The 22,696-nt window shown below is 47.5% G+C and overlaps 1 protein-coding gene across 1 annotated transcript in view; it reads left to right on the top strand.

The window, feature by feature from the left end:
* The window catches only part of fads6 (fatty acid desaturase 6), a 40,237-nt gene that overhangs the window by 14,558 nt on the left and 2,983 nt on the right, over positions 1-22,696 (top strand). The window contains exons 2-4 of the mRNA XM_048555306.2: positions 6,154-6,320; positions 12,870-13,050; positions 19,871-20,058. Coding sequence (XP_048411263.1) covers positions 6,154-6,320; positions 12,870-13,050; positions 19,871-20,058 — 536 coding nt within the window. The remainder of the gene's footprint in view (positions 1-6,153; positions 6,321-12,869; positions 13,051-19,870; positions 20,059-22,696) is intronic.

The raw sequence follows: 22,696 nt of genomic DNA, 5'->3' as shown, positions 1-22,696 counted from the left end.
GTGATTGAGAATGTAGCTGAGGATGTTATCTAGGAGCTAAAGAAACAGCCCACCTTTTTAACTAAGTTCTGAAACCCTTCAACAAATTACTTTAATCTCAGAATAGACAAAATTCTCAAAAGAACAAAAATTAGTAGAAGAGCTGAATATCCAGTGAAATCCAAGGAAAATGCCATTGATGATCTCCACAGATGAGTGAAAAATGCAGCTTTGGTGATTTAAAATCAGATTTCACATGAGACACAATTGTTGTCAGGATTGCTGATGAGTCTTTGGAAAGTGCATTAAAATGGAGAAAATATTTGATTCTAGAGAAAGCCATTTAGATGGTGAGTGATGCAGAAACCTGGAAGCAACACAGAAATGAAAGATGAATCTTGGCGCAGGATATTAGAATCCATTCAGTTCTGAAAGAATAATACTACAAGTAACACACGACACACCAGTGAAGGAAATAGGACAGACAGCGAACACCAAACACCCTTGATAGTCCTATGGGACAAAGAACCCTCACAGACACAGACAGTGCCCTGGTACTAAAAATGAAAGTTTATCCATCACACATGAAGTAAATCTCAGAAAATGTGCCAAAGTAGGACATGGTAAGAGAAAAGCATGGCAAATAGCTACTCACACAAAGAGGAAGGTGGTTGAACCCAAACAGAAGGCAACATCCATTGCAATAAGCTGTGCTGGCATACAGAATGGAGAGAATGCAAACAAATCAACACTGAAGTGAAAGGTTTACCTGCTTCAGCTCGAGAATAATAAGATGCAGGCACAGTTTGAAGAGTGGGGTGGTGAGCAGGCATTTCGTTCATTGGTCAGAGCATTGACTATGGGAGTGGGGAGGGCACGTTGCTGCTGTACAGGACATTGGTTTGGCTACTTTTAGAATGCTGTTCAATTCTGGTCGCCCTGGTTTAAGAAAGATATTGTTAAATCGGAAAGTGTGCAGAGAAAATTTGCAAGGATGTTACTGGGTCTCAAGGGCTTGAGTTGAAAGGAGAGGCTGGATAGGCTGGGGTTATTTTTCCTGGGGCATCGGACGCTGAGGGGTGACCTATAGGAATTTATAAAATCATGAGGGGCATGGAAAAGATCTTTTTCCAAGAGTAGTGAGGTCTAAAACTATTGGGAAAAGCAGTGTTACAGGGATAGGGTAGGAGAGTGGGTTTGGATGGGATGCAAAACGTAAAAGCATGCAGCACAATGACTGGATTCAATTCCAGCGTCGGGTGACCATCTGAAGTTTGCATATTCTCCCCATGTCTACGTCAGTTTCCTCCAGATGCTCCGGCTCCCCCCCCGGCAGCCCAAAGATTTGCAGGCTAGGCGGATCGGCCCTGCTACAGTGTCAAGGGATGTGCAGGCTAGGTGGATTAGCTATGGGAAAGGTTAAAATTGTATCAGAGATAATGGGAACCGCAGATGCTAGAGAATCTGAGATAACAAAGCGTGGAGCTGGATGAACACAGCAGGCCCAGCAGCATCTTGGGGCACAAAAGCTGATGTTTCTGGCCTAGATCCTTTAGCTGATGAAGGTCTAGGCCCAAAATGTCAGCTTTTGTGCTCTTAAGATGCTGCTTGGCCTGCTGTGTTCATCCAGCTCCACACTTTGTTATCTTAGCCAAGAGAAAGGCAAGGTTACAGTTATAGGGTAGCTGGATTTTGTCTGGGTAGGATGCTGTTTGGACGGTTGGTGTATACACGGGCTGAAGGGCCTGCTTCCTGTAGGGATTCTGTGATTGTATATGAAGTTGTCTCAGTACCAGGAGGGAGGTTTATAGTGGGATGGGCGAGGGATGGAGGGCGGTGGCAGGGAGCGGTGGCCCAATTGGTCAGTTTTGACCTTACTTTCTTGATCTACCTTAGATTTTGATTTGGGTGTCATAGTTTTTCAGACAACACAAGAGCTGGGGGAGTTGTAAACTCTGAGAGGGAGAGTGGTGTGCTTCAAGAGAGAGGGTGTGTGGTAGGTGATATTTAACACAGAGAAGGACAAGGTGAAAGATTTTGTTAAGAGGACTCCGTCTTTCCTGACCTCCCTCAGATGCAGCATTCTCCGTGCCAGCAGCAGATTGTGGGTTTCATCCAGCCCGACAGTCCAGCGCAGTGGGGAGGGAATACAGGACTGTCAGCGGTGGCATCTTTTGGATGTATGACTGACCTGAGGTTCCTCCTGCCCTTGTGGGTGGATTGAAAGATTGCATGGCACTGCTTGCAGGGAACCAGCAGAGTTCTCACTGCTTCTCCCGGCCAATGTTTGTCCCGCCATCGCCTCATGGAAACAGACCATCTCATTGTAGCTGCACAGGACATTGGTTAGGGCCATTTTTGGAAGACTGTGTGCAATTTTGGTCTCGCTGCTATAGGAAGGATGTTGTTAAACTTGAAAGGGTTCAGAAACAATTTACAAGGACGTTGCCAGGGTTGGAAGGTTTGAGCTATCGGGAGAGGCTGTATAGGCCAGGACTATTTTCCCTGGAGTGTCAGTGGCTCATAAAATCATCAGGGGCATGGATAGGGTGAACAGCCAGAGTTTTTTTTCCCAGTTTGGGGGAGTCCAGAACTAGAGGGCATAGTTTGAACGTGAGAGGGGAAAGATTTAAAAGGGACCTAAAGGGCAACTTTTTCACTGAGCTGCTAGAGGAAGTGGTGGAGGTGGGTACAATTACAGCATTTAACAGGCATCTGGATGGGTATATGAATATGAAGGGTTTTTAGCGTTATGGGCCAAATGCTTCCAAATGGGAATAGATTGATTTAGGACATCTGGTCGATATAGACATGTTGCCCTGAAGGGTCTGTTTCCATACAACTCTAGGGCTCAATGCTAGGTGTGGGATCTTGCTGTGTGTGTCACATTTCCTACATGATAACAATAGTTAACGTTCAAAAGGGATTCATTGGCTGTAAAATGCTTGGGGTGTCCTGAGGATGTGACAGGCACTACAGAGATGCAGCAAGTCTTTCTTCAATTGCATGGCTTCTCGTTGATTTCTACCTGGAGAAAAACACTCCAAGCAATTGGTTGCTGACAAAATGAATGGTGAGGCAGAGGTGTGGCTGCGGGGAGAGAGTTGGAGCCATTAGAAGACAGGGAGGGGAGGCGAAACAAAGCTACCCCAACTGTGTGAAATTCCTCCAACATAGCTGGGAGTAAATGAAGGGAGTTACGAGGGGAATGTACACAGAGCTGACTAAAGAGAACAGGGAAATCAGATAAAGAGATAAGTCAATTGAAATACAGTATAGTTAAGGAGGTATTTTAGAGTAGTCAGAAAAGTTACCTTTCAGTGAGATTGAAAAATGTCTGTTTCATGGTTAACAAAGGCAGTTAAAGGTTATATCAAATTGAGAGGAAAGGTGTATCATTTCCACAAAGATATGGCATGTTAGAAGTCTGGACAGACAATAAGGGACAGGAACGAATGACTAAAAGATTAACAAGGCGGGAAATATTAGGACTCGAGTGAAAACTAGCTAGAAATATAAAAACAGTAAAAGTTTCCACAGATATCTAAAATGAACGTTGTAAGTAAAGTGGTCCTGTAAATAGTGAGTCTGGGAAATTAACAATGGAAGGTAAGGAATGAATTGACAGATATTTTGCATCTGTCTTTGCTGTAGAGGATGTGAATAACGTCTCAGAAATAATGGTGAATCTGGAGGTAAAAGGCAGGAAGAAACCTGGAAGAATTGCATCACCAGAGAGAGGGTACTGAGTGGCCCTAGCCCTGATGAATGTTGGGCTCTGAAATGAAATGGTTCAAAGTGGTTGCCTTCTTCTTATCATTGGCCAAAATTCCTGAGATTCTGGAAAGTTGCTATCAAATTGGAAAATTGCGAATGGGATTCCTCTATTCCAGACAAGGAAGAGGCAGAAAACAGGAAACCACAGGCCATTAACTTGACATCTCTCAAAGGCAAAATTATTAAGCAGGATATCAGAGGGTATTTAGAAAATCTTAGTGCAATGGGGCAGAGTCACAGGCTTTTGTGCAAGGGAAATCATATTTAATAAATCATTGCAGCATTATGAAGAAGCACAAGCAGCATGGGTAAAGGGGAATTTCAGAATGTAGATTTTCAGCAGACAATTTTCAAGGTGTCACATCTCAGGCTATTGTACAAAATAATGGCCTTGATGTGGGGCATAACATATTAACATTGGTTAGTTTATAAGAAACTGAGAGTAAGCATAAATGGGTGACTCTGGACTGGAAAGATGTAATAAGTCAAGCACCTCAGAGAATTCGTGCTGAGCCTTAAACAATTACAATTTACATAAATGACTCGGTTGATGGGACTGTAGGTATGACACATAGGTAGATGGAAAGTAAGGTGTGAGGAGGACCCTATGAGTTGTCAAAGGAATATAAATAGAATTTATACAGTGTGGAAGCAGGCCATCCAGCCCTCCAAAGACCATTCCACCCAGACCCACGCTGCTACCCCACATTTCCCATGGCTACTGACCCTAACCTGCACATCCCTGAACATTATGGGCAATTTAGCATGGCCAATCCCACCCAATCTGCACGTCTGTGGGAAGAAACTGGACCGCCCAGAGGAAACCCACGCAGACACGGAGAGAGTTCCCACAGACAGTCACCTGCTCATGGAATTTAACCCCGAGTTCCCGGTGCTGTGAGGTAGCAGTGCTAACCACTGAGCCACCGTGCCAACAATAAAGTACGTTCCATGAATGGGCAAAAAATTGGCAGATCACGTGCAATATTTGGAAAGCTTATGCACTTTGGCAGGAAAGATAGATTTTAAAAAAACATATTATCTAACTAGAGATTTCAGAACTCTGTGGAACAAAGAGATGTGGATGTCTTGCTACATGAATCACAAGTGATGAGGAAGGCAAATGGAATGTTGTTACTGACTGCGAGGAGAATGGAATATAAAAATAAGATGCTACAGTTGTAAAGGTGATTGGTGACGTTGTAGACATTGTGTACAGTTTAGGCCTCCTTATTGAAGAAATGATAAAAATGCATTAGAAGCAGTTTGAAAAAAGATCCACAAGACTGATAACTGGGATGGGGAGGCTATCTAATGGGACATTTGAATTTAGAAGAATGAGGGGTGACCTGAGGAGATTTGATGTGGCGGGTTCTGAATGATTTCCCTTCTGGGAGAGTCTAGACTTAATGGGAAAGTTTCAGAACAAGAAAGTGCCCATTTAAGACAGATTTGAAGAGTTTTTTTTCTCTCAGAGGGTTGAGTCTTGGTAACTTCCCCAGGGGATGGTGGAAGGCAGGGCTAGACAGATTCTTGACTAACCAGGGAGACAAAGGTTACTGGGGGCTAGAAGAATTCGGATTTGAGGTTAAAGCCAGAACACCCACAATTTTATTTAATGGTGGAGCAGGCTTGAAGGGCTGAATGTCCTCTTCCTGCTAATGCGTATGATTGTTCTTAGGTTTCTGTAGCAACACAGTACCATTCCCAAAGAGCTGAAAATTCTCACTTCCTTTGCAACAGTGGAGTTACTTTAAACTCTACCCACTTCCCTCCCCCCACAACCCTGTTAACGGCCTCTAGCCCATCTCCTGTTAGTCCTGTAGGTGAATTAATTCATAAATGTAAAATACCCAGAACTGAAAGTAACAGTAGCAATCATCAATTGTCATAAACCTATCTGGGTCACTAATGTCCTTTAAGGAAGCAAATCCACCATCCTTACCTGGTCTGGCCTACATGTGACTCCAAACACACAGTAAGGTGGATAACTCTATCCTGCCCTCTGAAATAGCCCAGTAAATAACCCAGTTCAAGGGCAATTAGGGATGGGCAACAAATGCTGTCCATATCTGTGACACCCAGATGGCATGAATGGAATTTTTTTTAGAAAAGGCCTTGGGGCACTTCCTAGACAATGACCAATACAGAAGGCGGGGTAGTGGGCGCAGAGGCTTTCTTCTGGCTGATCAGCAATGGAGGCATCACCATGGAGACCTGTGGCTCCCTCTGTGGTCAATGGGGGCTCCCGGTGTCTCCTTCGCCCTCTGTGCACTATGGGTGCTGGTTGGCAGTGTCGGTGAGGGTGTTGGCAGGCAGCTACTTGGTGGGGATGGTGAATGGGGTAGCGATGATGGGAGTTGGGAATATTGACTGCAGCTCCTGTTTGCCACGCAGGGTTCATGCTTCTGCAGTCGGAACGGTGGCTCCCTCTCTGTCTGGGAATCCTGCTCCTGGGCACAGCTCACACTGTTGTCTCAGTGAAAGGGAGTCACTTGGCCAGTCACAGCTCGCTGAGCCAATCACGCTTCTGGAACAAGCTGTGGGCTGTGCTGTTTATTGAGGTAAGGCAAGCTGTGTGATTAAAATGAACAAGAAGGAGGCACCCTTTACATTGGAACAGGAAGAGGCCATTCAGTCCCTCAAGTCAGCTCTAATATTCAATCAGATTGGAATTGATCCCTAGCTCGACCATTGAGCTGCTTTCTCTTCCTTATAACTCAATGAGATCCAGTTTTTCGAGCCTTGGGTGATCAAAGACTGCTTTATATTATTCAGGAAAACCCCCTGAAGATATACTGCAAAACCTGTTGGGCATTCATCCTCTGTAACTGGCTGGCTTTCAGTACAGCACAGTGTTGCCAGGTTTAAGTTCGCTGTAGAAGAGCAGCAACCTCAAAACACCAACACTGATTTGGGAAAGGACCATTTTCAATGGGATGAGAATGTTAGCAATAACATGAAACTTCATCCAATAATTTTCTGTAGGTACCTCAGTATGAAAGAAATCGGAATAAGCACCATGGTGCTGGTTAGGGACAAACAAGGGGATCTAGCCATAGGGCCAGAGGGCATGACTGAGAAACTAAGCATGCTACTCTCTAGAGTTTAGGAGAATGAGAGGAGATCTAATGGAGGTATACAATTTGTCAAAGGGATTGACAATGCAGATGTAGAGAGGATGTTTCCCCTCATGGGTAATTTAGAACGAGAGGTCATCGTTTTCGAGTAAGGGGGAGCGGATTCAAAACAAACATGAGGAGGGATTACTGTTCTGGAAAGGTTATGAATCTGTGGAATTCACTGCCCCAGAGTGCGGTCGATGCTGGGACACCGAGTATATGTAAGGAGGGTACTTTAATTAATAAACGGTTAAAATGTTGCAGAGAGCAGGTGGGAAAGTAGAGTTGAGGCCCAGATGAGATCAGCTACAGACCCATGGCACTGTGGTTGACTCTCATCTGCCCTCTGGATAATTAGTGAATGTTGTCCCATCCAGTGACATGCACGTCCTGTGAATGAATCATATCAAACAGCACAGCAATCTAGAGGGGCTGAATGGCCCACTCCTGCTCCTGGTTGTTATGCTCTTACATATACGTCACATCTGTATTTACCAAGGAAGAAGATGCCGCCAAGGTTTTAGTGACAGAGGAGCTGGTGAAACACTGGATGGAGTAAAAATTCATAAAGAGAAAGCTAGAAGGATAAAAAAAAGTAAAACATGTGACGATGTGTACTGGTTTGATTTGATTTGTATGGAACAGAATTCCCAGTGTATTCATTTTCTAACTGTTGCAGTTTTTTATATTGGATTTTAACTGCTTGTACTTAAGGTTAATAAAATCACCAGGATCTCAGTTAATAAATTATTGAATCAGATTTATACAAAGACCCAGAGGGAAGAAAGGTAACGATGGACAATGGTCATAATCCTCCATTGCTCCTGGGTGCAGGGTCAGGCCTGGGGCCTGGAAAACTGCGTATGTTCCATCCGTGTTCATAAACACAGGTAAGAACAAATCCAACAATTCCAGGCCAGCTGGAAATCACTTAGAAACAACAAACTGGAATTAAATCAGTCATCACATCAACAAAAGGATGATTCCTGAAGGTAAGCAATTACAGATTTGTTTCATATTTAATTAACATGATCACATTGTTCAGTGAGCTAACAGAGATGGTTGAAGAGGGTAACATGGTTAAATTTGGTGCAAGGGAAATTCTAAAAGATAAGCTGCCATAAAATCGGCATTTCAGGAACATTGAGGGCTGTAGAATAAAAGAGACAATAGCCACATGGATGCAGAGTTGGCTGAATGACAGGAAACAGAGAAGCACAGTGAATGGTTGTGTTTTTGGACTGGACTGAGAGCTGCACATTGGCTGCAAGAGCAGAGGGACTTGTGGCTGACTGTGAACAGCCTGTGATAGAGGAGGTTGACAAAGTGTCACCCTAGGTTTTATTAATAGATTATAAAAGTGAGAAGGTTACAATAAAATGCTGGTTCAGCCTCAGAGAGTATTGTGCTGAGTTCTGGTATTTCTGCCAAAGAGACATTGGGGTGCAGGTTCATAGTTCCTTGAAGTTTGGGTCGCAGGTGGACAAGACAGTGAAGAAGGTGTTTGGTGTGCTTGCCTTTACTGGTCAGTGCGTTGATTATAGGAGTTGGGAGGTCATGTTGCAGCTGTACGGGACATTGGTTAGACCACTTTTGGAAGGCTGCATTCTGTTCTGGTTTCCCTGTTACAGGAAGGATGTGGTGAAATTTGAAAGGACAGAGTAATGATTTCCAAGGGTTTTGCCAGGGTTGGAGGGTTTGAGCTGTAGGGAAGGCTGAATAGTCTGCGGCTATTTTCCCTGGAGTGTCAGAAGCTGAAGGGTGACCTTGTAGAGGTTTATAAAGTCATGAGGAGCATGGATAGGGTGAATAGCCAAGGTCGTTTCTCCAGGGTAGGGGAGTGCAAAACTCGAGGGCATAAGTTTAAAGTGAGAGGGGAGAAATTTTTCATGCTGAGCATGGTGCGTGTATGGAATGAGCTGTCAGGGGTGGTGTAGGCTGGTACAATTACAACATCTAAAAGGCATTTAAAAGGATGGGTATATGAGTGGGAAGATTTTTGAGGGATACGGGCCAAATGCTGGCAAATGCGGCTATATTAATTCAGGATATCTGGGCGGCATGGACGAGTTGGACCAAAGGGTCTGTTTCAGTGCTGTATAATTCTATGACTGTGCTTCCAGGAATGATGGCAAGGCACAATAGAGTGAGCAGAAATGGTGACACCAGGAATGAGGATATTCAGACATGCAAACAGGCTGGAGGGCTGGGACTTAAAACAAACATGGAGACTGCTTGAGAAACTCAGCAGGTCTGGCAGCATCCATGGGAGAGAGAAAAACAGAGTTCTAGTGCACTGTGACTCATTCTCAGAAAGGGGTTAGATAAAGTTTTTTATAGTTTTGGTGTGGGGGTGAGAGGCGGAGCGAGGGGGCACACAAATGCAGCAAGTGTTCTGCTTCGACAACAGAGGGTTTGGCCAAGGCATTCCAAATCATGAGGGATCTGGATGGAATGGACAGGGGGAAAGCGGTGGAAGGATTTAGAACCTGATTACCTGATGGTGATTGGTAAAAATAGAAACATAGAAATGTAGAAAATAGGTGCAGGAGTAGGTCATTCGGCCCTTCGAGCCTGCACCACCATTTAATACGATCACGGCTGATCACATAATCTCAGTATCCCATTCCTGCACTCTCTCCATATTTCTTGATCCAATTAGCCATAAGGGCCATGTCCAGCTCCCTCTTGAATAAATCTCATGAACTGGCCCCAACAGCTTCCTCTGGGAGAGAATTCCACAGGTTCACAACTCTCTGAGTGAAGAAGTTCTTCCTCCTCTCATTCCTGAATGGTTTACCCTTTATTCTTAGACTGTGATGCCTTGTTCTGCACTTCCCCAACATCGGGAACATTTAGCAATAGCAACATGAGGAAAAGAATTTCCATCACTGCCTGGGAGTGTGGCGGAGGCAGATACAAGCCAGCCCATTCAGAAAGGAATTGGCTCTGTTCCTGAGAGGTGTGGGAGGACGGGTGGGGGATGGGGGTGCAGAAGAACATTCTGCAAAGCCAGAGAGAGAGAGAGAGAGAGACGGTGGGGGTGGGGGGAATGGAGGTTGGTGGCTGGACTGTGCGAGCGACTGGAAGGAGAAAGATCCCACGTTGAGCCTGGGAACAGCTCCATCAGTCTAAGCCTGTGTGAACAATTGGCCTCATTACAACAAACGTTCTCAAATGTCACCGTCTCGACAGACAATAGAGTCTCTCAGCCATTTCTTAAACTTTTTGCTGTTTCAAAGCCAAGTTATTTAGCTGCTCAATGGAGGTAGTATTCCCTACCCTTCTCCCAGTTCCACTCGCCCCCGCCTCCCTACGCCCCTCACCTCCTCCACAGCTCCTCTCGCTTCCACTGCCCCCCATTCCTCACTTCCCTTTTCCTGCTCTCTCCCATCCCCTGGCTTCCCCTCCATCTCTTACCCTTTCCTTTCCTTTTCCCCAGTAGCCCCTCCTGTCTCCTGCTTCTCATTTCTCCCCACCCCTCATTTTTCCTTTCCCCCGTTCTCCTGCCTCTCCCCCTCTCTTTTCCTCTTTGTGTGGTATTTATTAGGACCGCTCTGATTCCAGCCCCAGCAGTGCTGGGAATTTCTCGAATCCATATCCTGGCTGTGATTAGCACAAGTGGCTGAGGGTGAGAGAAATGTGAGCAGGAAGGGAGACAGGTGGAGGGTTCTATTGCAGAGTTTGAGATGGACTTTAGAGAGAGAGGGAGGACAGAAAGAGGTGGTGGGGGCAGAGAGAGAGAAACAGATGGAATGATGGTGGGAGTGGTTGGGGAGTGGTTGCTAAGGTCTGGAGGTGACTGGGGAACGGGGAAATGACTTGCTGAGTTCATTCTGTCCATCAACATTTTTGTCGTTCTCTACTTCATGATATTTAGGTACAAAATTTTCACCTTGACCCATCTGTGCTCCCTATCCTTCTGTACCCTTCGTGGTTGCTCCTATGACTCTATGCCCTATTATCAATATTACACCTAGCAACCCTCTAGTCCGTGTCAGGGCTTGGTGCGGTGACCTTCTGGTCCAGTCTCCAATATTTCAAACTGACCCTTGACTGAGACCCTTGGGTTTAGTTTGAGAATATCTTTCAGATGGATCAGCAACTGTAGACACACATACACACGCTCACACACACACACGCTCACACACACACACACATACACACACACACACACACACACACATGCTCACACACACACATGCTCACACACACACGCTCACACACATACACATGAGCATACACATTCATACATACGCATTCACACACATGCACATGCACACAGATACACACAAACACAGATACACGGATACACGGACAGACATGCACACATGTGCATGTATGCATACACATACAGACATAGATACACGCATATACAGATGCACACACACACGCACACACACACACATACACACGTTCACACACACACAGACACACACACACACATGAGCACACACATTCATACATACACATGCACACACACACGCACACATGCACACGCACACAGACACACACACAAACACAGATACACAGACACATGGACACATGTACATGTATGCAGACACACACACAGACATAAATACACACATACACAGACACACATGCATGCACATAAACAAACACACACCTACCCATGCACACATACACATGGACAACTCACGTGCACATACACATGTGCACACATACCCAAGCAGACACACATGCACATACAGACACATGGTACACACAGACACACACACATACACACATGTGCATACATACATAGACACACACATACAGGCACACACACAGTCACAATCGCACACACATACACATGCACACACACAGATACACGTGCAAGCGAGCACACACACAGACACATACACACACACCTGCATGCACAGACACAGACACACATGCTCACATAGACACATATGCACACATACACACACAGCTGCATGCACGGACACACATACACACACACGCGCACACACACACACATACACACACAGCTGCATGCACAGACACACATACACACACACACACACACACACACACACACCTGCATGCACAGACACACATACACACCCACAGCTGCATGCACAGACACACATACACACACACACACACACACACCTGCATGCACAGACACACATACACACACACAGCTGCATGCACAGATACACATACACACACATGCATACACACAGATACACACACACACACACACACACACACACCTGCATGCACAGATACACACACACACACATGCATACACACACATACACACAGACATACACACACACACATGCACACACACACACACACACACACACACACACACACAGCTGCATGCACAGACACACATACACACAGACACACACACACACAGCTGCATGCACGGACACATGCACACACACACACACACACACACACAGCTGCATGCACAGACACACATACACACAGACACACACACACACAGCTGCATGCACAGACACACATACACACAGACACACACATGCACATACACACACACATGCGCACACACACACACATGCATACACACACACACATGCACGCACACACACATGCATACACACACACACATGCACGCACACACACACAGCTGCATGCACAGGCACACATACACACAGACACACACACACACAGCTGCATGCACGGACACATACACACACACACACACACATGCACATACACACACATGCGCACACACACACATGCATACACACACACACATGCACGCACACACACACAGCTGCATGCACAGACACACATACACACACATGCATACACACACATGCACACACACACGCATGCACACACACATACACATACACACACAGCTGCATGCACAGATACACACACACACACACACAGACACACTTCAGACCCTCTGCTCAGTGGAACTGACACACTCAAATAGTTAATGATTCCTCAGGCGGTCTGGCTTTCCTGAATTTAGGAATGCTTATGAGTGTCCCTCTTTCCCAGGTCTGTGGATCGTTCACTGCAGAGGTGGGCACCCATCAGCATGTAAAGCTGCACCATGCCTACACCAATGTCATTGGCCTGGGCGACTCCAGCACCTGGAAGGCCCCTTTCTTCCCACGTTATATCTACCTGTTCATCCTGCCCCTGGCAGTGCCTGTCATCACACCGATCGTGGCAATGGGTAAGTGCCTACTGACTGGCATGGCTCCTGGGGACAGGGCTACTGGTTTTGCTGCTTCTTGTTAGAGTCTAGTTGTAATCGGAGATCCTCCTCAAAGGTCCCTTTCCTGAACATTCTGACCTGAGCAAAGGACAGTGTGTATGTGTTTACAGTGGTTCATGGGATGAGTATTGCTGGCTTGGTCAGAGTCAACCCCATTGCTGTGGGTCTGGAGTTATGTGGAGGCCAGACCAGGTAAGGATGGCAGTTTCCTTCCTTAAAGGACATTAGAGAACCAGATGGGATTTTATGACAATTGATAGTACATGGGAAATAACAATGAAGACCATTAGACCATAAGATATAGGAGCAGAATTAGGCTATTCGATCCAAGGAAAATACAGTTAATGTTTCGGTCCAGTGACCCTTCCTCGGAATGAATGATGGGTGTTAGAGGCAAGGCACTGGCATGGGTAGAGGATTGGCTGACTGGCAGAAGGCAGAGAGTACAGATAAAGGATCTTTTTCAGGATGACAGCCGGTGATTAGTGGAGTTCCACAGGGGTCAGCGTTGGGACAACAACTATTCACGTTATACGTTAATGATGCAGATATTGCTAAATCCAGACAATACAGAGATAAGCAGAGGGACAGGTACCCAAAACCGTAACTCTGTTTCTTCCCATGATACTACCAGACCTGCTGAGCTTTTCCAGCAACTCTGCTTTTTTTCCTTCTGCTGCCTCCCCACCTCCTACCTTTTCCCTCTGCTTATCTCTGTGTTTTCTGAACTTAGCAATATCCACATCGTCAATGTATAGCATGAATAGTTGTTGTCCCAACGCTGACCCCTGTGGAACACCACTAGTCACCGGCTGCCATCCTGAAAAAGATCCCTTTATCTCCACTCTCTGCATTCTGCCAGTCAACCAATCCTCTACCCATGCCAGTACCTTGCCCCTAACGCCATGGGCTCTTATCTTATTTAGCAGCCTCCTATGGGGCTCCTTGTCAAAGGCCTTCTGGAAATCCAAATAGAGCATATCCCCAGGCTCTCCTTTGTCTAATTTGCTCATTGCTGCCTCAAAGAATTCTAACAGATTTTTCAGGCATGACCTCCCATTGATGAAACAATGCTGACCAAGCCCTATTTTACCATGCACTTGCAAGTGCTCCGCAATCTCACCCTTAATAATGGACTCAAAAACCTTAACCAACAACCGAGGTCAGGCTAATTTATCTATAATGTCCTGACTCCTGTCTCCCTCCCTTCTTAAACCAGGGTGTTACATTAGCTATTTCCCAGTCTCTAAAACTCTCCCTGACTCCAGTGATTCTTGAAAGATCACCACCAATGCCTCTACAATTTCCTCAGCTATCTCCTTTAGAACTCTGGGGTCTAGCCCATCTGGTCCGGGTGATTTACCCAGCTTCAGACTTTCCAGTATGTTGTGGGTATCACAGAGACGTGGCTGCAAGGGGATCAGGGCTGGGAATATCCAAGGATACACGTTCTAGTGAAAGCATGGGCAGATTGGCAGAAGGGGTGGGGTTGTCTTGTTAGTAAGAAACAAAATTAAATCCATAGCAAGAAGTGAGATAGAGTCAGAAGGTAGAGTTGAGGAACTGCAAAGGGAACGAAGACCCTGATGGGAGTTATGTACAGGCCTCCTAGCAGTGGTCAGGATGTGGGGCAGAAAATAAATCAGGAGATCAAAAAGGCATGTAAGAAAGACGATATTATAACAAACATGGGGGAAGTTTCAAATATACAAGTCTACTGGGAAAATCAGGTTGGTAGTAAGTCCCAAGGTTGGTTTAAGGAGCTTGTGATAGAGCCCACAAGGAAACAGGCAGTTCTGGTTTTGGTGATGTGTAATGAGGCAGACTTGATTAGGGTGAAGAAAGCCCCAAAGGGCAGTGACGAGAACAGGATAAAATTCACCCTGCAGCCTGAGAGCGAGAGGCTAGAATCAGGTGTAACAGTCTTACAGCTGGGTTAGCGCCACTACAGAGACACAAGGGAGACACAAGCTGGCCAGAGTTCATTGGAAGGGGAGCCTTGCAGGGAGGACGGTGGAGCAGCATTGGCAGGAGTTTCTAGGGGGAATTGGGGATGCACAGCAGAAATTCATCCCAAGAAAGAAGAATCATATTAAGGGGAAGAGGGGCAGCCGTGACTGACAGTGGAAGTCAGGAACAGCATTAATGCAAAAGAAAAACAGACAATGTGGTGAAAATTAGTGGAAATACTTTAACAACCAGCAGAGGACAACTAGAAAAGCAATAAGGGGGAGAAGATGAAATCTGAGCGTAATCGAGCTAATGATATGAAAGAAGATAGCAGGTTTTTTTTAAGGGTATCTAAGTGGACTGGTTTCTTCAGATTTTTATTGAATTCAAATATCACCAACTGCCGTGGTAGGATTCAAACCTTTGACCCAGAAATTAATCTGAAGTTCTGAATCAATGGCCCAGTGATATTACCATGATCCCCTCCAGCCCCAAGCCTTCTAGTGCAGGAAACTTACAGGATTGAAGAGGAAAGGACAGAAAGCCAAGCTCATCTCTAACTGGGAGACATTAAACTTGGATTCCGAATCCTAAACAGTGAGCAGAGAGAGGTGAGTAGATGGACAATCCCATGGGATTGGATCGAGTTGGAGGAGTGGACTGGGACTGTGATGTCTGCAGATTCCAAACAATACTAAACACAGGGAGGTTTAAAACATGAACCCCCTGAATGCTGGGACACACATGGGACTGCAGCAAGGTAAATCCTCAATGTTGGGTGGCGTCCTGAGCCCATTGGCCGTGCTGCAGTTTACAGAGGAGTCTGTTCATGCCTCAGGGAAGTAACATCCAGAATCACACTCCATCTCCCATCCACATGGGTGACAGCAGGATTCATAACAATTGTTGCACAGTCAAGAAGTTTGGCTTTTGCTCAAAATGATTTGACTTGTCTAAAAGGCCTGGTGTTCCAATGAGGAATGTTAGGATTCAGGAACATTGACTTTCTCTTGCCTGTCTCTCAGTGGTTCACTTGTTCATTGCTTCAATCAGTTGAACCAGAGCCAAGTGACATAATGGAGCAGATTACCGTGAGAAATGCTTCAGCAAAACAAGATTCAGTTTAAGATTCTGAGAAAGCACTTCAAAGTTGAAAAATGCTTTGCTGCTTGGTTTCAGACCAAAGCATGTAATCGCTTTCTGAAACCTTTCAGCTGTTTACCAAATGACCTTCAACTAATTTCCAATGCTAAATCCCCCACTAATCAACATCCGGGGGGTTATCATTGACCAGAAACTTAACTGGACTCAGCACATAAATACAGTGGCCACAAGAGCAGGCCAGAAGCTGGGAATACTGTGGTGAGAAACTCACTCCCGGACTCCCCAAAGCCTGTCCACCATCCATAAGGTACATGTCAGGAGTGTGACAGAACACTCCCCACTTGCCTGGATGGGGGCAGCTCCAACCACACTCAAGAAGCTCGACACCATCCAGGACGAAGCAACCCCAATTGATTGGCATTATACGCACCAAGCCAGCATTTAATTATACATCAATGACACAAATTGCATCAGAGGACTGCACTGTCAGAGAGTCAGTGCTGAGGGAGTGCCGCACGGTCGGAGGGTCAGTGCTGACGGAGTGCCGCACTGTTGGACAGTCATGGCTGAGGGAGTGCCGCACTGTCGGAGGGTCAGTGCTGAGGGAGTGCCGCACTGTCGGAGGGTCAGTGCTGACGGAGTGCCGCACGGTCGGAGGGTCAGTGCTGACGGAGTGCCGCACTGTCGGACAGTCATGGCTGAGGGAGTGCCGCACTGTCGGAGGGTCAGTGCTGAGGGAGTGCCGCACTGTCGGAGGGTCAGTGCTGAGGGAGTGCCGCACTGCCGGAGGGTCAGTGCTGAGGTGGTGCCACACTGTCGGAGGGTCAGTACTGAGGGAGTGCCAGACTGCCAGAGGGTCAGTACTGAGGGAATGCTACACTGTCGGAGGGTCAGTACTGAGGGAAATCTACACTGTCGGAGGGTCAGTACCGAGGGAGTGCTGCACTTTCGGAGGGTCAGTACCGAGGGAGTGCCGCACTGTCGGAGGGTCAGTACCGAGGGAGTGCTGCACTGTCGGAGGGTCAGTACTGAGGGAGTGCTACACTGTTGGAGGGTCAGTACTGAGGGAATGCTACACTGTCGGAGGGTCAGTACTGAGGGAGTGCTACACTGTCGGAGGGTCAGTACTGAGGGAGTGCCAGACTGCCAGAGGGTCAGTACTGAGGGAATGCTACACTGTCGGAGGGTCAGTACTGAGGGAAATCTACACTGTCGGAGGGTCAGTACCGAGGGAGTGCTGCACTTTCGGAGGGTCAGTACCGAGGGAGTGCCGCACTGTCGGAGGGTCAGTACCGAGGGAGTGCTGCACTGTCGGAGGGTCAGTACTGAGGGAGTGCTACACTGTTGGAGGGTCAGTACTGAGGGAATGCTACACTGTCGGAGGGTCAGTACTGAGGGAATGCTACACTGTCGGAGGGTCAGTACTGAGGGAATGCCACACTGTCGGATGGTCAGTGCTGAGGGAATGCTACACTGTCGGAGGGTCAGTGCTGAGGGAATGCTACACTGTCGGAGAGTCAGTACTGAGGGAATGCTACACTGTCGGAGGGTCAGTACTGAGGGAGTGCTACACTGTCGGAGGGTCAGTACTGAGGGAATGCTACACTGTCGGAGGGTCAGTGCTGAGGGAATGCTACACTGTCGGAGGGTCAGTGCTGAGGGAATGCTACACTGTCGGAGGGTCAGTACTGAGGGAGTGCCAGACTGCCAGAGGGTCAGTACCGAGGGAGTGCCGCACTGTCAGAGGGTCAGTACTGAGGGAGCGGGCACTGTCAGAGGGTCAGTGCTGAGGGAGTGCCACACTGTCGGAGGGTCAGCACTGAGGGAATGCTACACTGTCGGAGGGTCAGTACTGAGGGAATGCTACACTATTGGAGGGTCAGTACTGAGGGAGTGCTACACTGTCGGAGGGTCAGTACTGAGGGAATGCTACACTATTGGAGGGTCAGTACTGAGGGAGTGCTACACTGTCGGAGGGTCAGTACTGAGGGAATGCTATGCTGTCGGAGGGTCAGTACCGAGGGAGTGCCGTACTGTCAGAGGGTCAGTACTGAGGGAGCGGGCACTGTCGGAGGGTCAGTGCTGAGGGAGTGCCGCACTGTCAGAGGGTCAGTACTGAGGGAGCGGGCACTGTCGGAGGTTCAGTACCGAGGGATTGCCGCACTGTCAGAGGGTCAGTGCTGAGGGATCGCCGCACTGTCGGAGGACTGTGCTGTGGTGCTGATCTGTCTGATGTGTTGCCTTTTCGATGCGCCTGCATTCAGCCTAATGGAAAGAGCCTGAAGTCCCTTTTCTGGGATGTGATGCGGAGCTGCCCTGAGTACCTGCCCTCTGGTTTGACAAAATCCAACACCTACTTGAAGCCCCATCACCCTGACTACATAGGAATTATCCAGGACATTTAAACTTGCGTTAGCTGGTACATCTGCTTCCGGAACTTTCCGAGAAAGTCCCTCAACTCTCAGGTATTGGCAGTGTCTTTGGAGGGTACTGACTGCCTTTGCTGGAGATAGTTAATCTGGACACATTAGACAGAGAGAAAACTGCTCTGGATCCTGTGTAATAGCATGACTGACCCCATTCTCTCTCATTCCGACAGCCACCTATCCACCTGACCCAAACACACCGTCCAAAACTAACTACCCTTCCCAGCCAGGCTACACCTTCTGAACGAACCAAAGCCTTCTCAGTGACCTGAGCTGACTCCTCACCAGCCCACCCCCTCCATAGCCAGTCTACCTCCTGACCTGACCATGCCTGACTCCCAACCCAAAACGTCGACTTTCCTGCTCCTCTGATGCCTGCTGTGTTCCTCCAGCTCCACGCTGCCATCTCTGTCTCCATGTCTCAATTACCCCTCAACCTGACCCAACCACTCCCCAACTCACTGTTCACCCCCACTCACTCAAATATCTTCTAAATCTTCTCAAAGAGGCTTCAGGGCACTGGGCCTGTGGCTGGAATGCAGCAGCTCATGCTGTTAAATAGAGTGAGTGGATTATGTGTCTGCCCTGCTGTCCGTGAGCATTGATGAAGGATCCTTGTTGTAGACACGAACATGAAAAGATTGTTCTCTTAAAATTTTCTTTTAATCCAATGGATGAGAGCGTTGCTGGCTCGTCCAGCATTTATTGCCCATCCCCAGTTGCCCAAAGGGCATTAAAAAGTCAACCTGTGGATCTGGAGTCACAGAGACCAGCCCAGGTAAGGGTTCTAGGTCAGGAACTCGGAAGGAATTTGGTGACACAGGTGGGTTTTTCCTGACAGTTGACATTGGTTTCATGGTCATCATTCGGCTCCAGGTTTTCAACGAAATCTACATTCCACCATCTACCATGGTCCCTAGATCATTGGTGGGGTTTACTGGATTAATACTCTATACCAGGGGACATTGCGCCCACCAACACCCCCCCCCCCCACCCCCCCGCCCCGGAGTGTCATGGCGTAACATCTTGCCTGCTTTGTGTTTGAAATCAGGATTGCTAAGTTGATCAGAGGGTGTGGACGCTCTCCTGATCATTGACCTTTTCCCATTTGTGAGACTTTTTCACTGTGACCACCACATTTGCTGACAGAATAATGTATTTTCCAAAGCATTTCACTGTGGGGCATTAAAGTGAAGCAGGTTTGCTCATTGTGCCTCCTGTGGGATCGGTCTGTGCAGCGTACAGAAGCGAGGAGGCTGGTACAAACTGAAGCCCATGTCATGGATTTTTTTCGCCAGGGTTGATCCAGGATCTACCAGCTCTCATTGTCCTGAGGACTGTCTCTACCATCTCGCTGGGCGTGTGTTTGCACTGCTGGTTCCTGTTGAACGTGTCTGGTTTCCGCTCACTGCTCTCTGCATTTCTCTGCATGCTGTTGTACAAAGCCCTTTACTCCATTCCGTATATACACGTCAATATATTTCAGGTAAGGACTGCAGACAGGGAGCTGTGGGTGTGACAAGCGCAGCCTCACTCTCTCCCTCTCCACATTACTACACCTCCTCCAGCCTGTTCATTCCCCGACATAGGCGCTGCACACATGGGGCTGGCTAAGGTCCCTCTGAGATTTACCACTGCCCTCTCACCAAGCTGTTCCCAGGCCAGCTGTGCAGTTCAAATGCTCAAATGCCCCCTCCACCCCCTTCCAACCCACTCCATTAAATCCCTTCATCCTTATCTCTGAACCCTCTCCATCTTAGTCTCTGAAACCCCTCCCATCCCCCTCCACCCCGACCTCGAATCCCCTCCAATCCCTTCCTGAACCCCCTCCACCCCATCCCCCAATTCCCTCTACCCCCTTCCCGAACCCCCTCCATCCTGTCCCTGAATCCCTTCCACCCTCTCCCCAAACCCCCTCCACCACATCCACGAACCTACTCCACACCCTCCCCAAACGCCCTCCCCGAGCTTCCTCCACCCCGTCCCCGAACCCCCTCCACCCCGTCCCCGAATCCGCTCCACCTCATCCCCGAACACCCCCACCTATCCCCAATCACCCTCCATCCCTCCCCAAACCCCCTCCGCCCATCCCCGAGCCCCCTCCACCCCTCCCCAAACCCCCTCCGCCCATCCCCGAACCCCCTCCGCCCATCCCCGAACCCCCTCCCCAAATCCCCTCTCTGAACCACTTCATCTGTCTCTTAACTCACTCCATTCATAGTCATACAGAACAGAAACAGACTCTTCGGCCCAACTTGTCCGTGCCGACCAACTTGCCCAAACTAAACAAGACCCACTTGCCTGCATTTGGCTCATATCCCTCTAAACCTTTCCTATTCATGTACTCGTCCAAATGTCTTTTAAATGTGGTAACTGTGCCTGCATCTACCCCTTCCCCTGGCAGTCCATTCCATGCACTAACCACCCTCTGTGTAAAAATGTTACCCCTCAGGTCCCTTTTAAATCTTTCCCCTCTCACCTATGCTCCTTAGTTTTGAACTCCTCCACCCTGAGGAAAAGACCTTCGCTATCCATGCCCCTCATGATTTTATAAACTTCTGTAAGGTCACCCCTCAACCTCCTACACTCCAATAAAGAAAGTCCCAGTTTATCCAGCCTCGCTCTATGCTCACAAACACGCCAATCTCGGTAACATTCTGGTAAATCTCTCCTGAGCCCTCTACAGTTTAATAATTTCCTTCCAACAATAGGATAACCAAAACTGTACGCAGTACTCCAGAAGCAGCCTTAATAGTGTTCTGTATATTCGCAACATGATGTCCCAACTCCCACACTCCAAAGGTCTCAGTAGTGAAGGAAAGTGCGAAATGCCTTCCTAACCACCCTATCTATATGTGCCTGGATCTACCTAAAGTACCTGAACCCCCAGGTCTCTCTGTTCTACAACACTGTCAATGGGCCGACCATTAACTGTATAAGTCCTGCCCTAATGTGTCTAACAAAATGCAATACCTCGTGTTTATTTAAATTAAACTCCATCTGCCACTCCTCAGCCCATTGGCCCGATTGATCAAGATCCCTCGGTAATCTTAGATAACCTTCTTCACTGTCCACCATACCATCAATTTTGGAGTCAGGAGCAAATGTACTAACCATGCTCCGAAATTCTCATCCAAATCTTTTATATAAATGGCAAATAAATGTGGACCCAGCGCTGATCCCTGTGGAACACAGTTAGTCACAGGCCTCCGGTCTGTCCCCCTCTGAGCCCACTCCAATCTTGTTCTTAACTCACTCCATTCCGTCACATTTAACAACCTTACCCGTTCCGATAATGTTATGCTCCTCGTCTCTTCTCCCCAACACCTGCCTCCTACAATCTTTCATTCTCTAAATTGCAGAAATTTATTCACTCTGGAGAGATTTCTGTAATCACTGTTACTCTTGGCCTGTTCCGCAGTTGAAGCCTCTCCTGCTTGCCCCCCACTGCACACACACACACTACCCACCCCAGTTTCTCACAACAACTTAACCACTCCAATACCCACAGGCAGGTCCCCCTTTCCCTCGGGATATTGCTGTTCCTGGTCAGTACAATGACGGATCCCACAGACACTCCTAGATGATACAGTGAGGCACCCATGACAACAGAATAATCCTGGTTAACACTGAGATCCATTTCACAATAAGACCTTTGTCAAGAAATCGCTTCTGAGTTCCCGAGGAGGTGGCATGGAGTAGGGGAGGGGACTGCTCAGCTGAACCGACTGTTTATAATGTTACTAATAAATGGGTGCACGATTTAACCAATCCCTGACAAGTGACTGACCAGATCTTCACCATTAAGATGACACAGTGAACGGTGATGGGAAACATTGGACTATCATCCTGGAAAAGTTAAATCATTAACAGCGAGAGTACATGGCTGACAGTAATAAACCTGGAGAAAGTCATGGGGTCATATGCACGGACACAGGCCCTTCGGCCCAACTCATCCATGCCGGCCATATTACCGAAACTGAACCAGTCCATTTGCCTGCATTTGGCCCATATCCCTCTAAACCTTTCCTATCCTGTCCAGAAATCTTTTAAATGTTGTAATTGTTCTCACTGCTACCACTTCCTTTGGCAGCACATTCCATTCACGGGATGAGGGTGTCACA

The sequence above is a fragment of the Stegostoma tigrinum genome, chromosome 22 (assembly GCF_030684315.1).
Source record: "Stegostoma tigrinum isolate sSteTig4 chromosome 22, sSteTig4.hap1, whole genome shotgun sequence".
Classification (NCBI taxonomy): Eukaryota; Metazoa; Chordata; class Chondrichthyes; order Orectolobiformes; family Stegostomatidae; genus Stegostoma; species Stegostoma tigrinum.
This window is presented reverse-complemented; position numbering and strand designations above follow the sequence as displayed.